The 20,287-nt window shown below is 61.4% G+C and overlaps 1 protein-coding gene across 9 annotated transcripts in view; it reads left to right on the top strand.

The window, feature by feature from the left end:
* The window catches only part of KCNAB2 (potassium voltage-gated channel subfamily A regulatory beta subunit 2), an 80,407-nt gene extending 63,217 nt beyond the window's left edge, over positions 1-17,190 (top strand). For 6 of the 9 annotated variants that reach the window (XM_066374885.1, XM_066374889.1, XM_066374887.1 and 3 more), the window contains 11 exons: positions 1,366-1,410; positions 3,369-3,413; positions 4,262-4,305; positions 5,114-5,200; positions 6,023-6,067; positions 8,835-8,920; positions 10,562-10,682; positions 10,754-10,848; positions 11,793-11,913; positions 13,446-13,534; positions 14,483-17,190. In XM_066374885.1, coding sequence (XP_066230982.1) covers positions 1,366-1,410; positions 3,369-3,413; positions 4,262-4,305; positions 5,114-5,200; positions 6,023-6,067; positions 8,835-8,920; positions 10,562-10,682; positions 10,754-10,848; positions 11,793-11,913; positions 13,446-13,534; positions 14,483-14,572 — 868 coding nt within the window. In that variant the 3' untranslated portion in view covers positions 14,573-17,190. The remainder of the gene's footprint in view (positions 1-1,365; positions 1,411-3,368; positions 3,414-4,261; positions 4,306-5,113; positions 5,201-6,022; positions 6,068-8,834; positions 8,921-10,561; positions 10,683-10,753; positions 10,849-11,792; positions 11,914-13,445; positions 13,535-14,482) is intronic. The other 3 variants (XM_066374890.1, XM_066374891.1, XM_066374884.1) reach the window with 1 other exon arrangement.
* Positions 17,191-20,287: the final 3,097 nt, after the last annotated feature.

Genomic DNA, 20,287 nt, shown 5'->3' on the forward strand with positions numbered 1-20,287 from the left:
CCGCTGGGCCTCTCGGAAGCCCCTTGGCAAAAGCCGAGGACCCAGGAACAGCTCCCACTGCCCTCACTCTGCCCTCTACTCCGTGGCCTCGGAACCTGCCTGCTCACCCCCATCAATGCCTCAGCGCCAGTGGCCACCCACATGGGGAAGCCGGGCACTGTGCCCAGGGCCAGGCAGGGAGAAACTGCTCGGGGCCCTGGGCTGCCAGGCAGCTCCAGCGGGTGCAGGGCCAGGCACTGTCCTTCTCGCCAACCAGAGTGCCGGTCTCATCACCTGCCGAGTCCCCCTGCTGCTCCTGCTGACACTAACGTGGGCACTTCCCAAAGAGCTGCAGGAGTTCTGTGCCCTGCTGGGCAGTGCCAACCTTTCCAAATCCACGGGCATGCGCCACGGGCTTTGGTTAACTCTGTCAACAGCTCCTGTAGCCCCATGACCACGGCTGTCCGTTCTCTCTCCCTCCTTTCCTGAGCCTTTGTCTCACAAACGAGGGACCAGGGAATAAAGAAAGGGGCCCAGAGTGGAGTGGACTCCCGTGCATCTCGGCCGCAGGCGAAGAGCTTTCGGGACCTATGCCAAACAGCTTGCAAATTAGAGCCCATTATTCCTGAGTGGATGACTCAGGTGCTTTCAGAGTTGGAAGTTAGCACTGGGTATGGATGTTCTCTCTGGGTGGATTTTGCTTGGAAACATTTTGCTACAAGCTAAACATTCTTAGAAGTTACAAATTAAAAAGCTACAAACCCATTGCTGCAGCGCCAAGCCGGACTGGAACAGCGCCCATGAGGCCAGCAGCCCCGAGCTTGGTGCAGGGCCCCGAGTGATGCCAAGCAGAACAGACAGTGGTCAGCAGGGCAAGTGTCTCTCTCCTGCTCAAAAGCAAAAAGCAAGAGGGACGCACACCCACACCCACATGCCCGCGGCACTCTGCTGGAAACCCGGCCCCTGGCCCTGGTTGTCTCTGAAAACAGATGAATAATTTACCTTTTAGAAAACATACTTGTCTGGAAACTTGGCCCATGTAACGTTGCCAAGCATTTTCCTGGGCGAACGTCCAGTGGGCCAGGGAACGGCGTGCGGCTGGCCTTGCCTAGCAGGACTTTGGCTCCTCCTGGCCCTGCGAGAGCCAGAGCCCCTGCTGCTCAGACGACACTTGCAGGGACACGGGCCACAGCCACCCTTGTGGCTCCTGGGCTCTCTCCTCTCTCTGGACGAGCTGCCCAGGCCAAGGCAGGCGTTCACAGCCTGGCTCTCTGGCCCCAGTGGCATTTGCCCAGAGGGGACCAAGCGGCCGATTGGCACAGTGGGGCAGGGTGTGTCACTTCTGCTGAACAGTGATGGCATCTCCATGTCTGGTCTTTTTTGCAGGGCTGAAGTGGTTTTAGGGAACATCATTAAGAAGAAAGGATGGAGGTAATACTCACTGTCTCTGTGGTGGGTGTCCAGGGCGCGCACACAAGGCAGAGCCCGGAGGAGCCGCTGGGACGCAAGGGGGCTCTGTGAGAGGCAGACGCGCTCCGGGCTCTGGGGTTGGGTGGTCGGGCTGCCCGGGGAGAGCCTTGGCTTGGGTCTCCTTGCTCTCCCGTCCTGTTTACTAAGGAGCCTCCAGGGGTGGAGCCGTCGTCGGCCTTTGTGCAGCCAGACTGTCTCTCTAAGACCTGGAAGTCCCAGGATTTTCCTCCCTGGAAAGGGAAGGCTGTCCCAGGATATCCCAGAACAGAGGCAGCCCCAAGCTTCCTCCAGAGAGAGCGAGGGCCACACTGGGTGTCCGCCCTCAAGGAGCCAGGGGCTGTGGTGAGGTGGGGGTTTCCACTGAGTCATCAGATGAGGTGCCCGATTCAATCTTCTAAGACCGAAAGAGTCTCTGCTTGAGTGGGCAGTTGGATGGAGGTCCTCGCCCCCCAACTCTGTCCCCGCCTCTCCCCTGGGAAACAGCCTGTCCACAGGGATCCAGAGGGCCAGGGTCCTGGGTTGCAAAGTTGGGTTAGGCCAAGGAGAGTTGGCCATGAGAACTCTGGAGGGCCCCAGGTATGGCAGGGCTGTTCCCAAGAGGATAGGGGTGTGGTAGGAGCCAAGGGTGGAGGGAGGGAAAGGGGCCCATGGAGAGAGGGAGAGGCAGGGGCAAGGGCAGAGCCTGGGGGGGGGGGGGTGAGGGGAGGCTGAGCTGGGGTGGCTGAGAGCCTGGGGGGTGGGGGAGTGGAGTGGGGTGGGGGTGGGGCAGGTGGCGGGTGGACACTTCGGGGCCCCCACCCTTTACAGGGGTCCCCACCTGTAAAGGGACCACTGTCCCGTCTCCCTGGGAGAGCTGTCCAGAGGCTCACACAGCCCCAGCCCAGGGCTGGACGCATCACACTCGTCTGTGTCTGGGAAGTGGCAGCCCTGAAGCCTGATCTCCACCTCAGGACCCACCACGTCCCTCCCAGCTGGCCCCTGGGAAGCAGGCCAGGAGCCTAGCGCCCCTTGGCAGGCAGAGTCCCACCCTCCCAGGATAGGACAGGCTGAAACCAGCACTTCGGGGCCACCACCCCGCAGCCCAGTTCCCTCTGAGTGGCAGGTGCACCCTGTGGCCTCAGTGTCTTTACTTCAAGAATGTCAGAAGCAGTTACGAGGCTGGGCCTCCCCCTCCCAGCCCGGAGCCTCCCACAGGGCTTTGAGAAGCTGTTTCCTGAGCCGCCCTTGGGCGAGGCCACAGCCCCAGAGATCACTCTAACCACTCTGCTGGGAAGACCCATCACTGTCTCCCAGCGGTCCCTGCAGGACAGAGTTACGAGGTCCACCTTTGGCTCGTGGGGATTTAACGCAGGAGAACAATCCATTGTCCACCTGCCACCTGCCCCACCCCCACCCCCACCCCACTCCACCCCCCCACCCCCCAGGCTCTCAGCCACCCCAGCTCAGCCTCCCCTCACCCCCCCAGGCTCTGCCCTTGCCCCTGCCTCTCCCTCTCTCCATGGGCCCCTTTCCCTCCCTCCACCCTGGCTCCTACCACCCACCCGAGCCCCTCCTCCATGGCCTGCAGCCCTTCACTTGACCTCTCTGACTCTCTGCTCCTTCCCCTCCCCCAACCTGCCCCCTGCTCCCTGGGCTGTGTCCCTCACCCTCATTCTCCCTCTGCCAAATACGCCCCCTCCTCTGGGCCATCCCCCTCGGACCCCACACCCAACTTACGGTTATGTGCTCAGTGAGCCGCATTCGTGGGTTGTCCCCCGGCACCGTGGGAAGCCCCAGGATCCAGACTCCACATACTGGGGACATTGAATGACAGGGAGGTACCCCCTGTCACCACCAGCGCTCCCAGATGAGAAGGGTGTTAGGACCCCCACCCACCCAAGGGATCCTGTCCAGTAACGCCCCTCCTCCTCTGTCCACAGACGGTCCAGCCTGGTCATCACCACCAAGATCTTCTGGGGAGGAAAGTAGGTGCTGCCCCAGGCGATGCCCCGTGGGGTCTGGTCCCGTGGCCGAAGCCCCGAGGCCTGCTGACACCATGAATTGGGGCTCCTGGGTGGGGGGAGGGCAGTGATCATCCTGGACAGACCAGCCGGGGCCAGGAAGCCCCTCGAGGGCAGGAGCCAGCCCCTCGCAGTGCCCTGTGCCCTGGTGCCCGAGCGGTGGGCGGGCCTTTGTGCAGCCCTCGGCCCCTGCCAGCACCTGTCCCTACCCAGGGACATCGGGTTCCAGACAAGCAGCTTTGGCTGAGTTTGTCTTCTATTCAAACCTTGCTTATTTTTTATTTTTTCTTTCATGGACTTTTTTTTTTTTCTGATTACAAAGGTAACAGTCTAAAAATTCTGGAAAACACAGAAAATGTGTGGACTGTCCACACCACAACGTCATCCCTAGGGCCACGGAGCACCCCTCTCAGGCGCCTGGCCCCATGTCCTCTGTGGGGCTGGACAGAATTGGTGTCATGGGAATTATAAATAGGATTCATTCTTCATCTTTAAAAAAAAAAAAAGCCAAGCAGAAGAGTACATTGAAAAACACAAGCCCCCTCCATCCCCACTGCCGCCCCTCCCTCCCAGGCCCCCCCACCCCGCCCCCCGGCCAGCTGGGGCTCAGCCGGGCCTCCTCCCCCACCCCTGGCCTGCAAGAGAGAGCCCCTGTAGCCTTGCAGTGTCACCCCAAAGCGGAATCAGCCCGAACGCACGTGGCATGAGCTGACCTAGTTTTTGGCCTAACATTTGCATCATAAACATTTTTCCCAAAAAATGCTTGCAAAAAAACAGCTCACAGACATGCGCGCTGTTGGCCTGTTTTTCAGAGCGGAGACGGAGAGGGGCCTGTCCAGGAAGCACATAATAGAAGGTGAGGGGCTCTGGCTCTGCAGGTGCCACCTCCTGGGATGGGGACGCGAAATGAGGGCGCACACCCCACCCCTCCCAGTGACGCGGCACAGCTCTCCGGTCCTACTCTCTCCTCCATGTGGTGAGGGAGGGGACAGTGCTGCCTCCCGGGAAGACACAGATAGGCCTGGATTCCCCTCCATTGCTGACCACGAGCGAGGGACGTCACCTCCCCAGGCCTCCGACGCAGCCTCGGTCACATGGGCACGGAGAGCACACCCCGCCGTGGGGTCGCTGGGAATGGGCAGCACCCCAGGTGAGGGTGGGGGTCGGACACACAGCCCCGAGGGTCTCAGCACAGGGAGCCCGTAGAGGGCTCAGCAAGCACGCCTTGCTCTTGCTGGTTCTCCTATCTTCCTGCCTCCCCGACCCACGTCCACTTTGGTCCACCAACGGTCACAGGAGGGAGGACCTTGCCCCCGCCCCGCCCGTCCCCCAGCCAGCACCCCTCTCCGTGGCTCTGTCCTAAACCATTCGTTGCCGCTGCGTAACCTAGCTCTCCCAGTTACCCCGCGGGTCACCGGAAGGCCAAGGAGGGTCCCCCTTGATTCAGTCACAGGACATTTGGCCTGTGGACCTCCCACGTCCTTGCACCGGACGGAACCCTCTTTGGTGGGATGCCTCCACTTCTACCCTGGCTTTCCACGACCCCGGCTGGCAATTGCCAGCGCATGGCCCCATACCGACCGCCTCGTCCCTTCCGTCTCTGGCTCGGGTGCGGGCCCAGAAAAGTTGGTGACCGTGACCGTCCCTCCCAACTCCACCCCTAGGTCTGAAGGCCTCGCTGGAGCGGCTGCAGCTCGAGTATGTGGACGTGGTGTTTGCCAACCGCCCGGACCCCAACACGCCCATGGAAGGTAGGCTCTCCACCAGCTGGCCAGGAAGCTCTGAACCTGAGGCCATGAGGGCTGCAGACACGGGCCCTGATGGGCACCCAGGCCTGCGGTCAGGAGGCCAGGCCGGGCGGGTGGGGAGCGCCAGGCCTTCTGGGGGTGGGGGGTGAGCGGGCAGGCTGGGGAGCGGGCTGACCTTGGCCTCTGACACCTCCCAGGTGCGCCCCAGCCCATCTGGGTCCACGCCTGACCCACACCCGGCTCCCCACCCCTCCTGGGTTTAGAATCATGTGGAATGTTCTCTGCTCCTAGCTGTTCCTGTTTTGTAACCACATGAAGTCACAACGTGATGACTGGTTGCAACTGTTTCCTTCTTTTCAGCCACCTTCTCCTGGGAGGCTCGGCGGGAGGTCTCTGCTCTGTGTTACTTAGAGGGGGAAACCCCGGCAGGGCGGCAGGGCATTTGCAAGAGCACTTTGGGTTTCTCAGGCGTTTATTTATTCTCTCTCGACTCCCAGGGTATCGGGGTCTCCACCCCCTCCCGGCTCCCCCCACATCCTGCTTCGGGTATCTTCTCATCTGTGCTTTCCTGCTTCAGGGACTCGGGGAATTAAGTCGTGTGCAGTCACTCTTTCCTTCGTTTGTTGATGTATATATATACTGTGCATGCACGCGTGGATATATATACGTGCACAGGTTGTTTTGATGGTTTGTTTCTTTTTAAACAAACGAGTCTTCCGCGAGAGTGATTTGTGCCTCCCTCCTGGGCCCTTTGTCATACCGCACCTGTCCGTGTTCCCCACAGCTATAAACTCTGGTCTCTTTAAATCTTTCTTTTATCACCAGGGGACCCATTTAGTTCCTCCAAGTCCAGGACATTCATCATAGAAGGTACACAGTACCCTCGGCCCGACTATTGACTTCTGTGTCCAAGCTGCATTTTATGAGACAGTGATTTTATTTACACAACTCCTTCCCCACCCCCCACCCCCCAACCCATGACAGACTTCTCCATAAAATGCACAAGGGAAAGATAAGAACCCTCCAAGAACCTCTGGCGAGTGAAGGAGGAGCCCCGCCCAGGCCACGCTGACCTTCCATCCCCCCTCCCTGGCCTCCTGCGCATGCCCCCACCCTGCCTGGCATCGCTGCGACCCCTGGGGGCCGGCCGGGGCCTCCTCGTGACTTGGGGATGCTCTGATCAGTGCCTGAAACCTTGACCCCTGGGTGGGCTACGGGAAAGCTAGGAAGGGAAGCCAGGTCCCCACCGGAGCAAGCCCATCGGGGACCCCACAAAAAGATGTCTTGTCTTCCGAGCTCCTGCCGCAACCCGAAGCAACACACCCCAGCACGAGCCGCTCTGCACACAGTGCACGGGCCCTTCTGTGAGCGCCCAGCCGGTGTGGCACTCATGTTCCAGGGCGGGCTTGGCCACCTGCCACCCGCAGCCCTTGCTGTGTGGCCCGACCTCCCCCCTGGAATGAACCATGGTCCCCCTCGAATATCACCTACATGAGCCAGGAAACTCGAGACCCAAGGCAGCCTCTGGCCCTGTGTGGTCTCTGCCCACCCCTAAGCTAAGGACCCCCAGGACCCCACACCATGGGTCCTTGGTCTCCCAGGGGACAAGGCTGTGTTCCATGATGGCAGGGCTCCTGCCTGCCAGCTGGCACTGCCACCTGACCCCTCCCATGTATTATTTGTAACACGGCAGGAGATGCCAGGGGTTTTGGCAGCAGCGGCACGGTTTGGGTCCTGATGCTTCTGTTCAACGACATTAAATATTGAGGTTGAAGGACAGTTGTCCCTAACTGTCCCTGTTTCTGAGGTCACTGACATCACGCTTGGGCAGAAGTGCCAACTGCCATGCTCCTGTGTGGGGACTCCACAGCCAGCCTGCCACTGCCTGGGACCCGCAGGGGACCCAGGACCCCCGCCCTCAGGGGCCAGCCGCAGGCTCCTGCCGGCTGCTGCCGTGGCCGGCCTAGTCCCCCCAGGCGCCAGTGGACTCCCCTCTGCATGGAAGGGCATTGCATTGTGCGCCCCCCATTAGGAGGAAGCTGTTCAGGGAGACAGGCTGGGGGACAGGGGTGTCCTTGGCTTCCCTCTCTCAGCATGTGGACCGAAGCCTTGGCTGGAAAGATTCAGGCACTTACGCTGCATGGTCACAGGTGCACCCCCCCCCCCAAGAGTGTTTCTAAAGAACCCAACAAGGGGAGCCAGGCCGGGTGCCTGGGTATGGGGTTTGGATGTGGCCAGATATCTTCCTGGGATCCACAAGCCTCTCCAACCAGACACTTTTGTCCTTCACATCGGCCAGTGTCGGCAGTTCAAGTGGTGGCCCAGTGGTGGCCCGGGAGTTCCGGGCTCCCCTGCCAGCCAGCCCTCCTCCCCGGACGGGCGAAGAAGCCCATTCCCTGCCCTTGAGGGCTTGGCCTGCAGGTATAGAAGTCCAGGTGTCATTTTTAGGGGATCTGGGGGAGCCCACAGAGACCGCCACCCCAGAAACCTCAGCTACCTTAGCCTTGCCCTGAAAGGGGACCTCAGCCAAGGGTCAGTGTCGTGCTTGGTTTTAGAAACACTTGTTTGTCAGCTCTACTTCCCACACGGCCTCGGGCAGTCGGACTTGCAAGCACTGTACGGGCGCCGGGGAGAGGTCTGGGCGCACTCCCCACCCGTAACACTGAGACATTGGACACCTACAAATTTGAGGCCAAGTTCTGTTTTAAAAACTATCACATCTCCCAAGAGCTGAAACAGCCCAGGAAGGAACAAAACTCGTCAGAGGTTTATTCCTCGGACCCTTTCTTGTGTCTTAGGAAGCGCCCCCCTGTCCGGGTGGTGGGGGGTCCGGTTCTCAGCTGTCCTGTATATTCAGCTTGTTTCCAGAGCATGTGGAGACTGACCATCCTGCTGCAGGACCTGGGCCTCCACAGGAGGGGCACCCAGACCCCCCCATTGTCCTAGGAGCAGAAGCTACCACTGCCCCGTGCTGGGGGACACTCTCCAGCCCAGACATGGCTGACCTACGGTGCTGCCCGTGTCTCCTCTGGCTTTTCCACGTGGGGGGGGGGCTCCAGCCTGCAGCCCCCACCTCGGGGATCACCCAGGGCCCCACGCCATATCCTCTGTCCCTACAGGTGCCCTCGTCACCGAGGTCGCAGACCAGAAACAGGCAGGTGTTTCTTCCTGTGGCCTCCCACCAATCCAGCTGTCATTTTAACCCGCTGCCTGGTTCTGCCTGAGGAGCGGGGTCCCTGACCCCTCCCCGGACTAGAGCACTGCCCCTGATAGACTCTGGAATCCCATCTCTTGGTCTCGGCTCCCTTCACCCCTCGAGTCGTCACAGAAACATCCCACTCCATCCAGAACCCATTTTTCAAAAGATTCCGCAAGGCCTGTAACTAGGAGGGGAAGCCATTTCCAAGACCGACTTCTTGGACTGAGGTTCACTTTCCTCTGTTGCCCCAGAGAACTCCCGCCCCCCGCCACACCCGACTTCAGAGCCAGGAAGTACACTGCTTGCAAGACGTCTTTGCAGCACCCTGTCCCTGCTCCCGGTGCCGCGCCTGTCTTTGCAGAAAGTCCCCCGGCCGGGCCCTGTGCCTCTGGCCGCCCCACACACACACATCTGTGGTTTCCCCTTCTCTCCTGACAGAGACTGTGCGCGCCATGACCCACGTCATCAACCAGGGGATGGCCATGTACTGGGGCACATCGCGCTGGAGCTCCATGGAGATCATGGTACAGCGACCGCTGGCGTGGGGGCGGCCACGGGCGTGGGCACCTGCCCCGCTCTGGGGTGGAGATCCCGGGGCTCTGGCAGATTCAGGGCTGGTGGTCCCCGTGGCTCAGATAACGGTGACATGTGGCGATCACAAGCGCAGGCCCCACGGGCAGGGGTCTTGGCCTGAGCCCTGGGGTGGGGTTGGTCTGTGTTAAAGATGGCGGTGCACCTCTCTGGGCCTCACTTTCCCCACCAGTGGAACAGGACCGCTAGGGCGACCTCCTCCTCATGACACTGTTCTGAGAGTTAGCTGACAGAGCAGGGGTGAAGCTCTCTCAGCAGAGGCCCCGGAGCTCAGGTGACAACAGTCTCAGGCACTGGCACTGAGCCGTCCTGGCCTTCCAAGTACCGTTAGATTGAAGGGCTTCGTGTGGACTAACTCACATTTAATCCTCACAGCGCCCTGTGAGGTGAGTGCTGCTGTCACCCTGTGTTTCAGTTGTGCCCATTGAGGCACAGAGAGGTTAAGTAACATGCCCGTAGTCACACAACTCATGCAGAGAAGAATGCCTAGGCTGCGCCATTCAGAGTCTTGGCTGCCTCAGAATGTGGGCTGCTTTGGGACCCCAGGCATCTGTCTCGTAATCCATGATGTCCCCCACCCCACCTGCACTTCAGGAGAGTGTCCCCTTTTTTGTCATTTCTCTCCACGGGAGCCTCCGAGGCCGAGGACAGCAGATGCTTCTTGCTATTTCTGGAATATCCCAGAAGGGTCAGCCAGGGGGCCCTGTGCTCTTCAGAGGGAGGGGGGACCGGAGTGGGGGATGGGCAGAGTCTCGGCCAGCTTCTCTCAGACTGATCCACTTCCCTCTCCTCTAGGCCCTTCCCAGCCTTCATCCTTACCTCCCTGCTCCACAGCTCCCGCATTCCGATGTCCCTGAGTTGGGTCTCTCCTCTAATGACTCCCAGCTTTCCACTTCAGCAGAGAAATTAAGCAGGATTTCCCTTTCTAGTTCGAGGCAAGCTCCGCAGCCCCTGGCCCTGTCGGCTTTTAGTGAGCATTTGGCATCCTGGAGGCGGCAGTGGCTTCTCCCCATCTCACAAATGGGAAAGCTGAGTGTCCAGCCGCAGGGGAAACGGCCTCCCAGGCAGGCAGGCAGGGCATCCCCGAGGGCCAGTCTGCAAACCTAGCATTTTCTGCCAGTGTGATCCTCCTGGGTCCAGGGCCCTGGAGTGACAATCACGACAAAAATGGTAACCACGCAGCCGGCACGCACTGGGCACCTGCCCGCCCATGCCAGGCGCTGTTGTCAGAGCCGCAAACAACACAGGCTCATCTGACCCTCGCGACAGATGGGGAAACTGAGGCCCAGAGGGGTGAGCCCCTTGCCTAAGGCTCCCTGGCCAGTAATGCCAAAACCTAAGTCTCACTACCAGGTTGCACTTCCGCTCAGTCTCCTCAGCTGTGGGATTCAGCGGCCCACCCCCTTCCCCTACCTCATGGTGGGGACCCAGCGGACTCCCAGGAGAGCCAAGAAGGGCGGATGGGCAGGCAGGCCAGCCCTTCCCCGGGATGCCGTGGTGTCTCCTCCCTGCTGCCCGGCCAGCCCCAGCCCCGCTGCTGGGCAGGGACCACCGCTCCCTCTTTGCATCCTCAGGAGGCCTACTCGGTGGCCCGGCAGTTCAACCTGATCCCGCCCATCTGCGAGCAGGCCGAGTACCACATGTTTCAGCGGGAGAAGGTGGAGGTGCAGCTGCCTGAGCTCTTCCACAAGATCGGTGGGTGCCCGCCCCGCCCGGCCCCGCCCCAGGGGCTCAGGGCTAGGCCTCACCTGGCTTCTCTTCCCCAGGGGTGGGCGCCATGACCTGGTCCCCTCTGGCCTGTGGCATCGTTTCTGGAAAGTATGACAGCGGCATCCCTCCCTACTCCAGAGCCTCCCTAAAGGTCAGGAGGGGCTGGGCTAGGGGGGTGGGGGGACAGGCAGGGGCGGGCATTGTGTAGAGGGGGTGGCCTCTGGGCAGACAGCCCTGGTGCCAGCACCATTCCCTGGGCCCCTGCCCGCAGGGTGGTTCAGGCTGTGGGCACTCGGAGCCCCGGCTGGCCTGAACCCATGGCTGGAAGAGCTGCCCCCTCATGGGACATGTCCAGGGGAAGAGGTCTCTTCACTCCCCTGCACCCCCTTAACATCCTCCTCTGTTCAACATTCCCAACCTCCACTGGGTCTACCTGTGCCTTTGGTATGCTCCTCCCCCCTTACACACGCGTGCACGCACGCTGGGCTGAGCTCAGCACCTGGGGCCGCAGGGCTTCTTCAGTTGTCACTCAGAGGCGACTCCCCACGACAAGCACCCCACACACATCCCTCTAGAGAGGGGACTTGAGGAGAGCCTCCAGAATGCAGGGTCTGAGGGACAAGGAGCCGGCAGAGAAAGGCCTGCCTAGGCCAGGGCAGGTCCGGTGCCTAAGTCCCTGGCCCTGGTTCAGGGGCCTGCCCCCCTTATCCCTCCCCACCCCACTGCAAGGTCAGGGGGCCCCTGGGAGGCACTGCATCCCGGGAGTGGGGGCAGAGAGACCACAACCCCGGCATGGGGTCAGAGAGACTGCACCCCCTTCGTGCTGGACCAAAGGCAGCAGCACATCTCCCAGAGCCACCAGGTCCCCTGGGGGGAAGGAGGGGCGGTGGTCCCCCTCCCTGTCCTGGCTCAGGGGCCCGGCCTCAGCGCCCCACAGATGGCAGGCTTCCAAGTGCAGCAGGTCCCACCTTCCAGCTGTGCCCACAGAGGGACATGGTTGAGGTGGTAGGGGCGCCGCCCTGGCCTGTCGTCAGCTGTGTGTACACTGGTGACCCGCCCTCACCTGTGGGCTGTGTTCCCCCCTCCCCCGACCAGGGCTACCAGTGGCTGAAGGACAAGATCCTCAGCGAGGAGGGCCGGCGCCAGCAGGCCAAGCTGAAGGAGCTGCAGGCCATCGCAGAGCGCCTGGGCTGCACCCTCCCACAGCTGTCCATAGGTAATGGGGCTGGGTCGGGCCACAGGCAGCGGGGCAGAGGGCATATAATGCCAGCGGTCAAGGCCAGGCACATTCCCATTGAACTTGGGCAGAGGGTAGAGAACTGCGGAGCCAGAAAGCATTGGGCCATTCCCATTGATTGGAGGCTCGCAGAGACCTGTAAGCGAATAAGCAAAGAGCAAAGGAACACCCCCCCACCCCACCCCACCCCCGCTTTTCACAGTGAGGGGGCCAAGGATCAGGAACGCTGCCCCTCAGGGAACCGCTGCCCCTCACTTTGCCTGGAGAGCAATCTGGGAGAATCACCCCCGGGGAAAGCCCCCAGAGCTTTTCATAGACACATATGTGGCTTTCTTTTTTTTTTTAGATTTTATGTATTGATTTCTAGAGAGAGAGAAAGAGGGTGAAAGAAGCAGTAAGCATCAACTCATAGTAGCTTGTCGAATGTGCCTTGACAGGGCAGACAGGGCAAGCCCAGGGTTTCCAGCCGGCAACCTCAGCGTTCCAAGTCGATGCTTTATCCACTGTGCCACCATAGGCCAGGCCATATGTGGCTCTGTGCCACATACTCACACACTAATCATGCAAAGTGTTTGCAGCCAGGAAGTCAACAAGCAACCACAGCTGTTTTCCCCATAGTGGGACAGGTGCAGGCCATAGGTAACGGGGCCAGAGGGGGCGGGCACTGGCCGTAGGTAACGGGGCCGGGGGGGGGGGGCCACTGGCTGTAGGTAACAGGGCTGGGGGGTGGCACTAGCCACAGGTAACAGGGCTGGGGGGGGCACTAGCCACAGGTAACAGGGCTGGGGGGGGGCACTGGCCGTAGGTAACGGGGCCGGGGGGAGGGGGCACTGGCCGTAGGTAACGGGGCCGGGGGGAGGGGGCACTGGCCGTAGGTAACAGGGCCGGGGGGAGGGGGCACTGGCCGTAGGTAACAGGGCCAGGGGGAGGGCCACTGGCCGTAGGTAACAGGGCCGGGGGGAGGGGGCACTGGCCGTAGGTAACGGGGCTGGAAAGAGGCACTGGCCGTAGGTAACGGGGCTGGGGGGGGTGGCACTGGCCACAGGTAACGGGGCTGGGGGGGGCACTGGCCGTAGGTAACAGGGCTATGGGGTAGAGGCAAGGTTGGGAGACATCAGGAGTCCTTGATGCCTGGTCCTGCCCTTTTACCAGCCAGCCATGGTTATGAAGGGGTCCCACATTCACGGGGAGAGCACAGGCGTCCTTGAGCACGTGGACCATGTCTCCACAGGGGCAGCCTGTGCCAAGTCTCCCCCAGACCCCCCACCCAGCACTGCTGAGCATTGGGCCTGCCAGGCCCCTCTTAAGCACCCTCCGCCCCCCAGACCCAGAGGCTGGGTGTCTCTGGCCCAGTGAGGGCAGGGCAGACCCAGAGGCTGGGTGTTTCTGGCCCAGTGAGGGCAGGGCAGACCCAGAGGCTGGGTATCTCTGGCCCAACAAAGGCAGAGCAGAACCACAGCGGACGCCTGCCATGGGTGTGTGTCCCTCACCTCTGGTCTTGCTGCCTGCAGCCTGGTGCCTCAGGAATGAGGGGGTCAGCTCCGTGCTGCTGGGGGCCTCCAGTGCAGACCAGCTAATGGAGAACATCGGAGCGATACAGGTGAGCAGGGGTCCTGCTGGGCACTGGCCCCCTGGGCCTCGGGCAGAGCTCAGGGTCCCATCAGTCATCTGTCCAGCAGGTGTTTGTTGAGCACCTACTGTGTGCCTGGCACTATGCTAGGCACGTAGGCTCCCTCAGCGAGCCACCAGAGAGCCCTGCTCTGAAAGAGCTGCCGTTCTAGCCAGAACAGACACTGCACAATGAAATCAACAATTAGGGGAATTAGAGTAGGTGTCAGATAAGCACTATGGAGGGGGGACTCGAGTAAGGGCAGGGTGTCCGGTGAGGCAGAGGGGGAGGTAGTGCCATGGGCCCAGGGTGAAGGGGTTGTCAGGTGGGCTTGGGGAGAAAGTGATATGTGAGCAAAGGCTTGGAGGCCACGCTCATACTTGGGGTCCAGGCAGCAGGGACCCCAGATGGAAGGCCCAAGGTGGGCAGGAGCCCAGCGTATTGGGGCGGGCGGCAGTGAGTGGACCCATGAGACACAGCACCATCTGAGGACTCTGGTGACGACTGTGCCTGCGCTGGGAGCCCTGCGATCCCGAGCAGAGTAGGGGTGCAGTCTGACGTGGGTTTTAGAAGTGTACCCCCACCCCCTCTGGCTGCTGAGTGAAGACTTGGGAGCAGGGAGATGTGCTGGGAGGGGTGGGTGCACCCGGGACGTTTGGGAGGTGGGCCGGCAGACATGGCCAACAGACCGGATATGGGGGGACTGAGTCAGAATGGGGAAAGCAGTTTGGAACGTGGAAATCGGGGGTCTGGCCCTGGGCGGGTCTGCATTTTGTGCCTTCCAGAAGGTTCTAAAGCACTCTGGAGTTTGAGGGGCAAAGCACAAAGCGGACAGACTTCCTCTCGAGCTCAGAGCCACGAGGGCAGGACGGGCCTGGGCCACTGCCCCTGCGGGCCGGTCTCGGTGGAGTTCTGATTGGCTCTTGTCTTGATGCACAGATCCTTCCCAAGCTGTCGTCTTCCATCATCCACGAGATTGACAGTATTTTGGGCAATAAACCCTACAGCAAAAAGGACTACAGGTCCTAAGAAGCCCCGCCGCCGGCCCGGACACTTTCCGTTCCCCTCCTAGTCTCTGTTCGCTGCTTGCTTAAGCCGTTTCGAAGCCAAGTCAAGAATACAGTTGGCGTCAAGAAGAAAACACACGCCAAGATGTCATCGGGAAAACATCTCAAAAGTCGCTGCAACGCACCATCTGCCGCCTTGCGGGACCCACGTCACACCGGGGAGCCGGCACTGACCACTAGACAGACGGTCGAGCGGGCCCACCCGAGCCTGCAGTCTCTGCTCACCTCGCCTCCAAGAAGAAACCAGCACGTGTCCTCCCAGCCGTGACCCCTCTCGGAGCCGTCTCGGGCCCAGGCTGCGCTGGACCAGCTGGGGCCTCTCTGGTGTTGGGGAAGGGAAGAGGAGACCGGTCTGATCTCCCTGTGACCGAGGACTTTCCAACGGGCCTGACCTCAGATATTTCTCCCAGCCCTACTCCACCACCACCTGCTCCAGGGGCTCTTCCTACTGCTCCCTGAGCCCTGCCTCCTCCCTGGCTGGAGGGGGAGGGATCCAGGGGACCCACAGAAAGTCTGGGGGTCTCATTTCAAATTCATCACCCCCCAGTCTTGCTCCCTGCACGGTCGATGAGTCCCAGGCCAGGTCGGCTGGTGGGCTTGACAGGGTTTCTGTGGAGCCGGCTCCAGCCCAGTTCCCTCCACCCGCCCCCCTGCCCGGTGCCCGGTCTGCCGCCCCTCTGTCCTTATCCCGCAAGGCCCCAAGGCTGTGCATGCTTAGCTGGACTGTGGCTGCCCGCCACTCCCGAGAGAGGGCACCTCTGTTCTGCCCAAGGCGGTGGCCTTGGAGTCTGTAGAGAGACTTTGACCCTTTCAAGGGAGGGCCCCCAGGGTCTTCTGTGCTGCGTGCCCGGGGCTGGAGGCCTGTACACCCAGACGCAGCCCCCATAATGTAGGAGAAGACCTCAGAAGCCTCTCCCTGGAGAGGCACCCCTGCGAGGCCCCCACTCAGGTAGTGTTGAAGTGTTCCGTCTCGGGGTGCTAAGTCTCTGTGCTCAGAGCTGTGGGCTGGGCAGAGGGGCAGCAGTGCTACCCCTGGGACCCGCACACCCTGTGAAAAGTGAGGATCTCCCTGTCACGCCACTACCCCACCCCACCCCCAGCCTGGAACAGATCGGGCACAGGGAGGAAGGGCAGGACAGACAGACAGAGCCCCTTTGCAGCCCAAGAGGGAGGCTGGAGGGATGGGGGAGGGAGGGAGGCCTACAGCCAGAAGCCCCAGCCCCCGTGACCCTGAGAGGTGCCCCAGCCTCTGCTGGCTATGTGGGTGGCCAGGTAGAGCTAGACTCTACAGATGTGCCAACCCATTCTCTAGGGACCTTGTGTGCCCCCTGTCCAGGGCCGGCAGCATTGGCCAGCCCCCTGGCACCCCCATACCCTCACATGCCAGGCGGGAGCGCAGGGAGTCCTGCTTTCAGAGAAGCTGCTGTCCCCAGAGACTCCTCCTTGCTATTCTCAGAGGGCCTGCTATCTGTCCTGCCGTCAGTCCTGGCCTTGCTGTGGCCTGGGAAAGCCACAAAGGCGGGGTGGGGTGGGGACAGCATTCTCCATTCCCGCCCTTGTGTTGACCCTGGAGTCTGAAAGTTTCCCACCTCCCGGTAGACCAGGCCCTTGGGGGGTTCTTTCCCAACTAATCTCTACAAGCTCACCCTGTGGGTGTGGGGAGGGAAAAATGCCTGTCCCGGCCGAGCTGCCTGGCCTGCGGCCACTCCCCATCACCCAGGTGGAGGCACCCTGCTCTAAGGACAGGGTCCTGTGGCAGGCATTTTGTCCCAGGCCCATGCAGTAAGCCAGGTTGCCCACTTCTCACGGGGCAGAATGGCTGGGCCTCTTCCACTCTGCTGCCCCAGAGGTCACCCACAAGGACCAGGCTTCCAGCGGGCCAGAGGTGGGCACTGCTGCTGCCCCATGAGCCACACGTGGGAAGGCCAATCCCCTGTCAGCCAAACATAGGGAGACCAGGGCCCTCAAGGTTGAGCTCAGCAGAGGCCAACAGAACAGCACCAAGGCCCAGCTGGCTCAGCCCTGGGCACTGTCCTCGGCACACACAACGGGGAGGCTAGAGCCCTGCTTCCTGGGGGACAGGCCCGACTTAGCAGGGAGCTGGGGAGAGACAGTGGGACAGATGCCCCAGGTGGGGGGGCGGTCAGAGAGGGAAGAGCTGGGAGAAGCCAGCCTGGAGGGGTGGTCTGGGCCCAGGCCCAGACTGAGGCCCATGCCCACCAACCAGCCTTTTGCCCTCCCTGTGAAGCGGATCTGCCCCCCAGGAGTGCCTGACACGGGGGGGGGGGGGGGGGACAGGGCCGGGATCCTGTTTAGTGACACGCAGGGCCCCGCCCTCTCCTGTCCCACGTGCTGGTCAGGCCCGAGGCCCGGCAGAGGGAGCTCCCTCATCCTCTGTTCCCCATCTTGTAAATAGTGTGCTTCTCTCTTCCGTTTTTTAACGACTGTGGTTCTCGGCTCCCTGTACCCCTCCATGGGCGAGACTGCCGCCGCCCCGCGCAATCAGACGACACTCAGCCGAGGCTCCGGCGCCGTATTTATGGAATGACAAAATAAACCCAAGCCCTTCGGGCCCGTGGCTTTCTGCTCCCCTCACTTCTGGGGCTTGGGCACTCAGGTGGGGGCTGGGCAGTTGGGGGTGGGAGGCAGCCACCGCTCAGGCTGAGGCGGAGGGTGGGCTGGTAGAAATATGCCCTGGGGGAGAAACAGATGAGATGGTGGCCAAGGCACCCCTATCTCTCCCAAGTGACTCAGGAATGGAGGTGCCCCCAGAACACACACACTCTGGTTGCTGAGAGCCTGCTGTGGCCTCTGTGGACACAGGTCAGGGTCCGAAGGGGGGCAGTGTTTCTCTGACAGTGGAGGGAGGTGTTTAGGGGTGCAGGTAGGAGGAGCAGGCACCACCCATGCATACCTTTTCTTGGGGTGCCCTCCTCCCCGGTGAGTCCCCTAACCCCACTGGGCCAGGTCTTCTCAGGTAGGGTATGGCTTCAGGGGACATCTGCCCCCACACCTGTCTCCTGCCCCCAGCCCTCACCCCCTTCCTGGATCAGTGAAAAGCTCGGGGAAACACTTGGATTCAGTCCTTTCCCAAAGGATTTATTAAAACACAGAAAACCAAGACATACACACGGAGTACAAAGCGAAGGGATCGTGTCGGCAACAGTCTCTGTCGAGAGTCCCACATGTCCTCCCAAGGGTGGGACAGGTCACCACTTACAGGGGCTCGGCTGCCAAAGCCCAGCCCCCACACCCCAGATGGGACCCTCCAACTGCCCCGAAGCATCTCCAGCTATTGGGCCTGTCCCAGGGCAAGGGGCCCGGCCCCTCAGCTGGACCAGGTACCGCCTGGGTGGGGGGGTCCCTTCCCTCATCTCCACTTGGGGGGGCTCAGGCTCCCGTGTCCACGTCAGGGGCTCAGGACGCACACACACACCCGACAGGCCCTTTCTGGGTTATCGCACCTAAAAAAATACTTTTGTTTAAAAAAAATCTGAAAACTAAGAAAAAAAAATCCAACACATAACGCCAATGACTTTGGGCTAATACGCCGCAACCTGTAAACTTCCGGAAATAGAAAACGGGGCTGGAGCCGCGTCCCTCGATGCAGACGGTGGCGGGGAGACCCCAGGCCATGGCCAGGCCAAACCTCAGCCCCTACATCTTGCCCAGGCCCCTTCCCCTACCCCCATGCTCCACAGGCCACCTGTTCCCAGGTCCCCAAGCTCTCCCTCTACACCAGCCACCACCCACCAGGCCAAGAGCCCTGGTACCCAACACCTGGGAACAAGGGCACCAGATGTCACCAGCCCCTGACCTGGGCAGGGAAGCCCCCAGAGGACCCTGGCAAGGGACCCTGGCAAGGGACCCCTGGTGGCGGTGGCACCTGCACCAGCCGTGCAGGACCTTGATCACAATTTGCAGAAAAACAAAGGAGCTCCTAAAGGTGGCGTGCGGGGCAGTTCTCCCAACACGGGCAGGGGTCTCGGGACGTGCTTCCGTGGCAGGCGTATGTGAGTGGGGGGCAGGGCTCTCCAGACACGGTTGGTCCCACCCAAACTCCCCTCGTTGCCCAGGAGCACGGCAGGTAATGCACTCGGAGACCGCAGCCCAAAGGTAGTTCAACAGAAAGCCTGCTCGGCACTGGTTTAAATAATAAGGTGGCTGGCAACGAACCCGCAGGCTGGCGCTGTGGGGTCCCGCCCGCCCCACGACAACCCTCATTCTGCCAGCATCAAAAACCAAACCCAGCCTGGAGTGCCAAAGACAATGGGTGCCCACACACCGCTCTGGGCAGGAGGTAACTGATAAACCAAGAAAATGCTCTTAAGATCCTCTTTCTCTCCTAAAGCAGATAACAGAAACCCACTCCCCAACCGTCCACAGCCCCCATCCTGGGCCTCAGGGGTGCCAGTCCCTGCTGGCCGTCTGTGGGTGCCTGGCTCTGCCCCGGTGAGCAGGGCCCAGGGGACACTAGCAAGGCCTGGAAGGGTGTGTGGACAGAAGGGACAGAGGGGACAGAGGGAGGAAGGCTTGGAAGGGAGGGCCCATGGACCCTTGAGCTGGACCAGTTGATGCAGACCCCCTCCTGCTGCTATGTGCCCCGAGCCTGGCACTCGGGACCACCCACTGTGGCCAGGGAAGGCTGGCACCGTTTCCAGTGAGGCCAACCACAAGAAGGCCCCTGGGTGGAGGGCGGCTCGTGGCAGTCACCTCACCTGTGGCCTGAGCCAGGAGCCTTTGCAGGGAGGCACTGACCAGGGGACACACACGCATGTGAACCACAGTGAACTGCAATGACCTCACCATTCCCAGGAGGCGGGGTCAGCCGCTGCCTCATGTGTGTCCTGGAAACCTGTGGGCCACTTCCAGGACCCTCCCGACTCCCCGCCCCACCCGCAACGCCAGCCCTGGGTCTGCTCTGGGAACTAATCAAGATGGAATATGGGGCAACCAAGATGGAAGGGTCCTTGGGGGTCCAGCCCTCCAGGGTTCAGAGAGAACCATTTACAATTGAGGACGTCTGGGGCTCCGTAAGGGCTGGCCAATCACCCAGCTGTCCCCAAGGTGAGCCACTAATTCTTGGCCCCAGACCCAGCCTAAGGAGCTGTGAGCCCAAGCCCCTCCTGGCACCCCCACCCCCAGGCTCAGCTTGCCTGTCACTCAAACAGGATTCCTAGCCAGGGCATCTCCCCAGAAAGCCTGAGGCTTGGAAATCCCTTCCAGGCTGAGCATCAGACACAGACACCCCAATCCCCACACTGGGGCAGCTGGAGGAGGGCCAGGACACAAAGCAGCAGCCTGGGAGGCTCCGGCGGGGGGGGGGGGGGGGGCGCTCTCCCAGGCCATCTGAGAACACCTCGAGGACACCCATGGCCCCGCCCTGGCTGACAGAGCCTGGGTTGAGGCCTCTCTGGACAAAAAAAAAGGGCAGGCTCCAGGGGTGGCCTGTTTCTCCCTATCTGCAGACCATGAGACTGCACGGGGGAGTGTGCACCTAGAGGTAGTGTGACGAGCTCCCAGGGCAAGGACAGGGCCAAGGGCTCCTGGGCCACCTCCCGTGCTGCTGTGACCTCTCTGGCAAGACGCTAACAATCACCTGCCCATAACGGCGCCCAGCAGGTGGCCGAGATGAGGGCTCCACAACCATGCAGGCCTGGCCCCCCACTCTCATGAC

The sequence above is a fragment of the Saccopteryx leptura genome, chromosome 3 (genome assembly GCF_036850995.1).
Source record: "Saccopteryx leptura isolate mSacLep1 chromosome 3, mSacLep1_pri_phased_curated, whole genome shotgun sequence".
Lineage (NCBI taxonomy): Eukaryota > Metazoa > Chordata > Mammalia > Chiroptera > Emballonuridae > Saccopteryx > Saccopteryx leptura.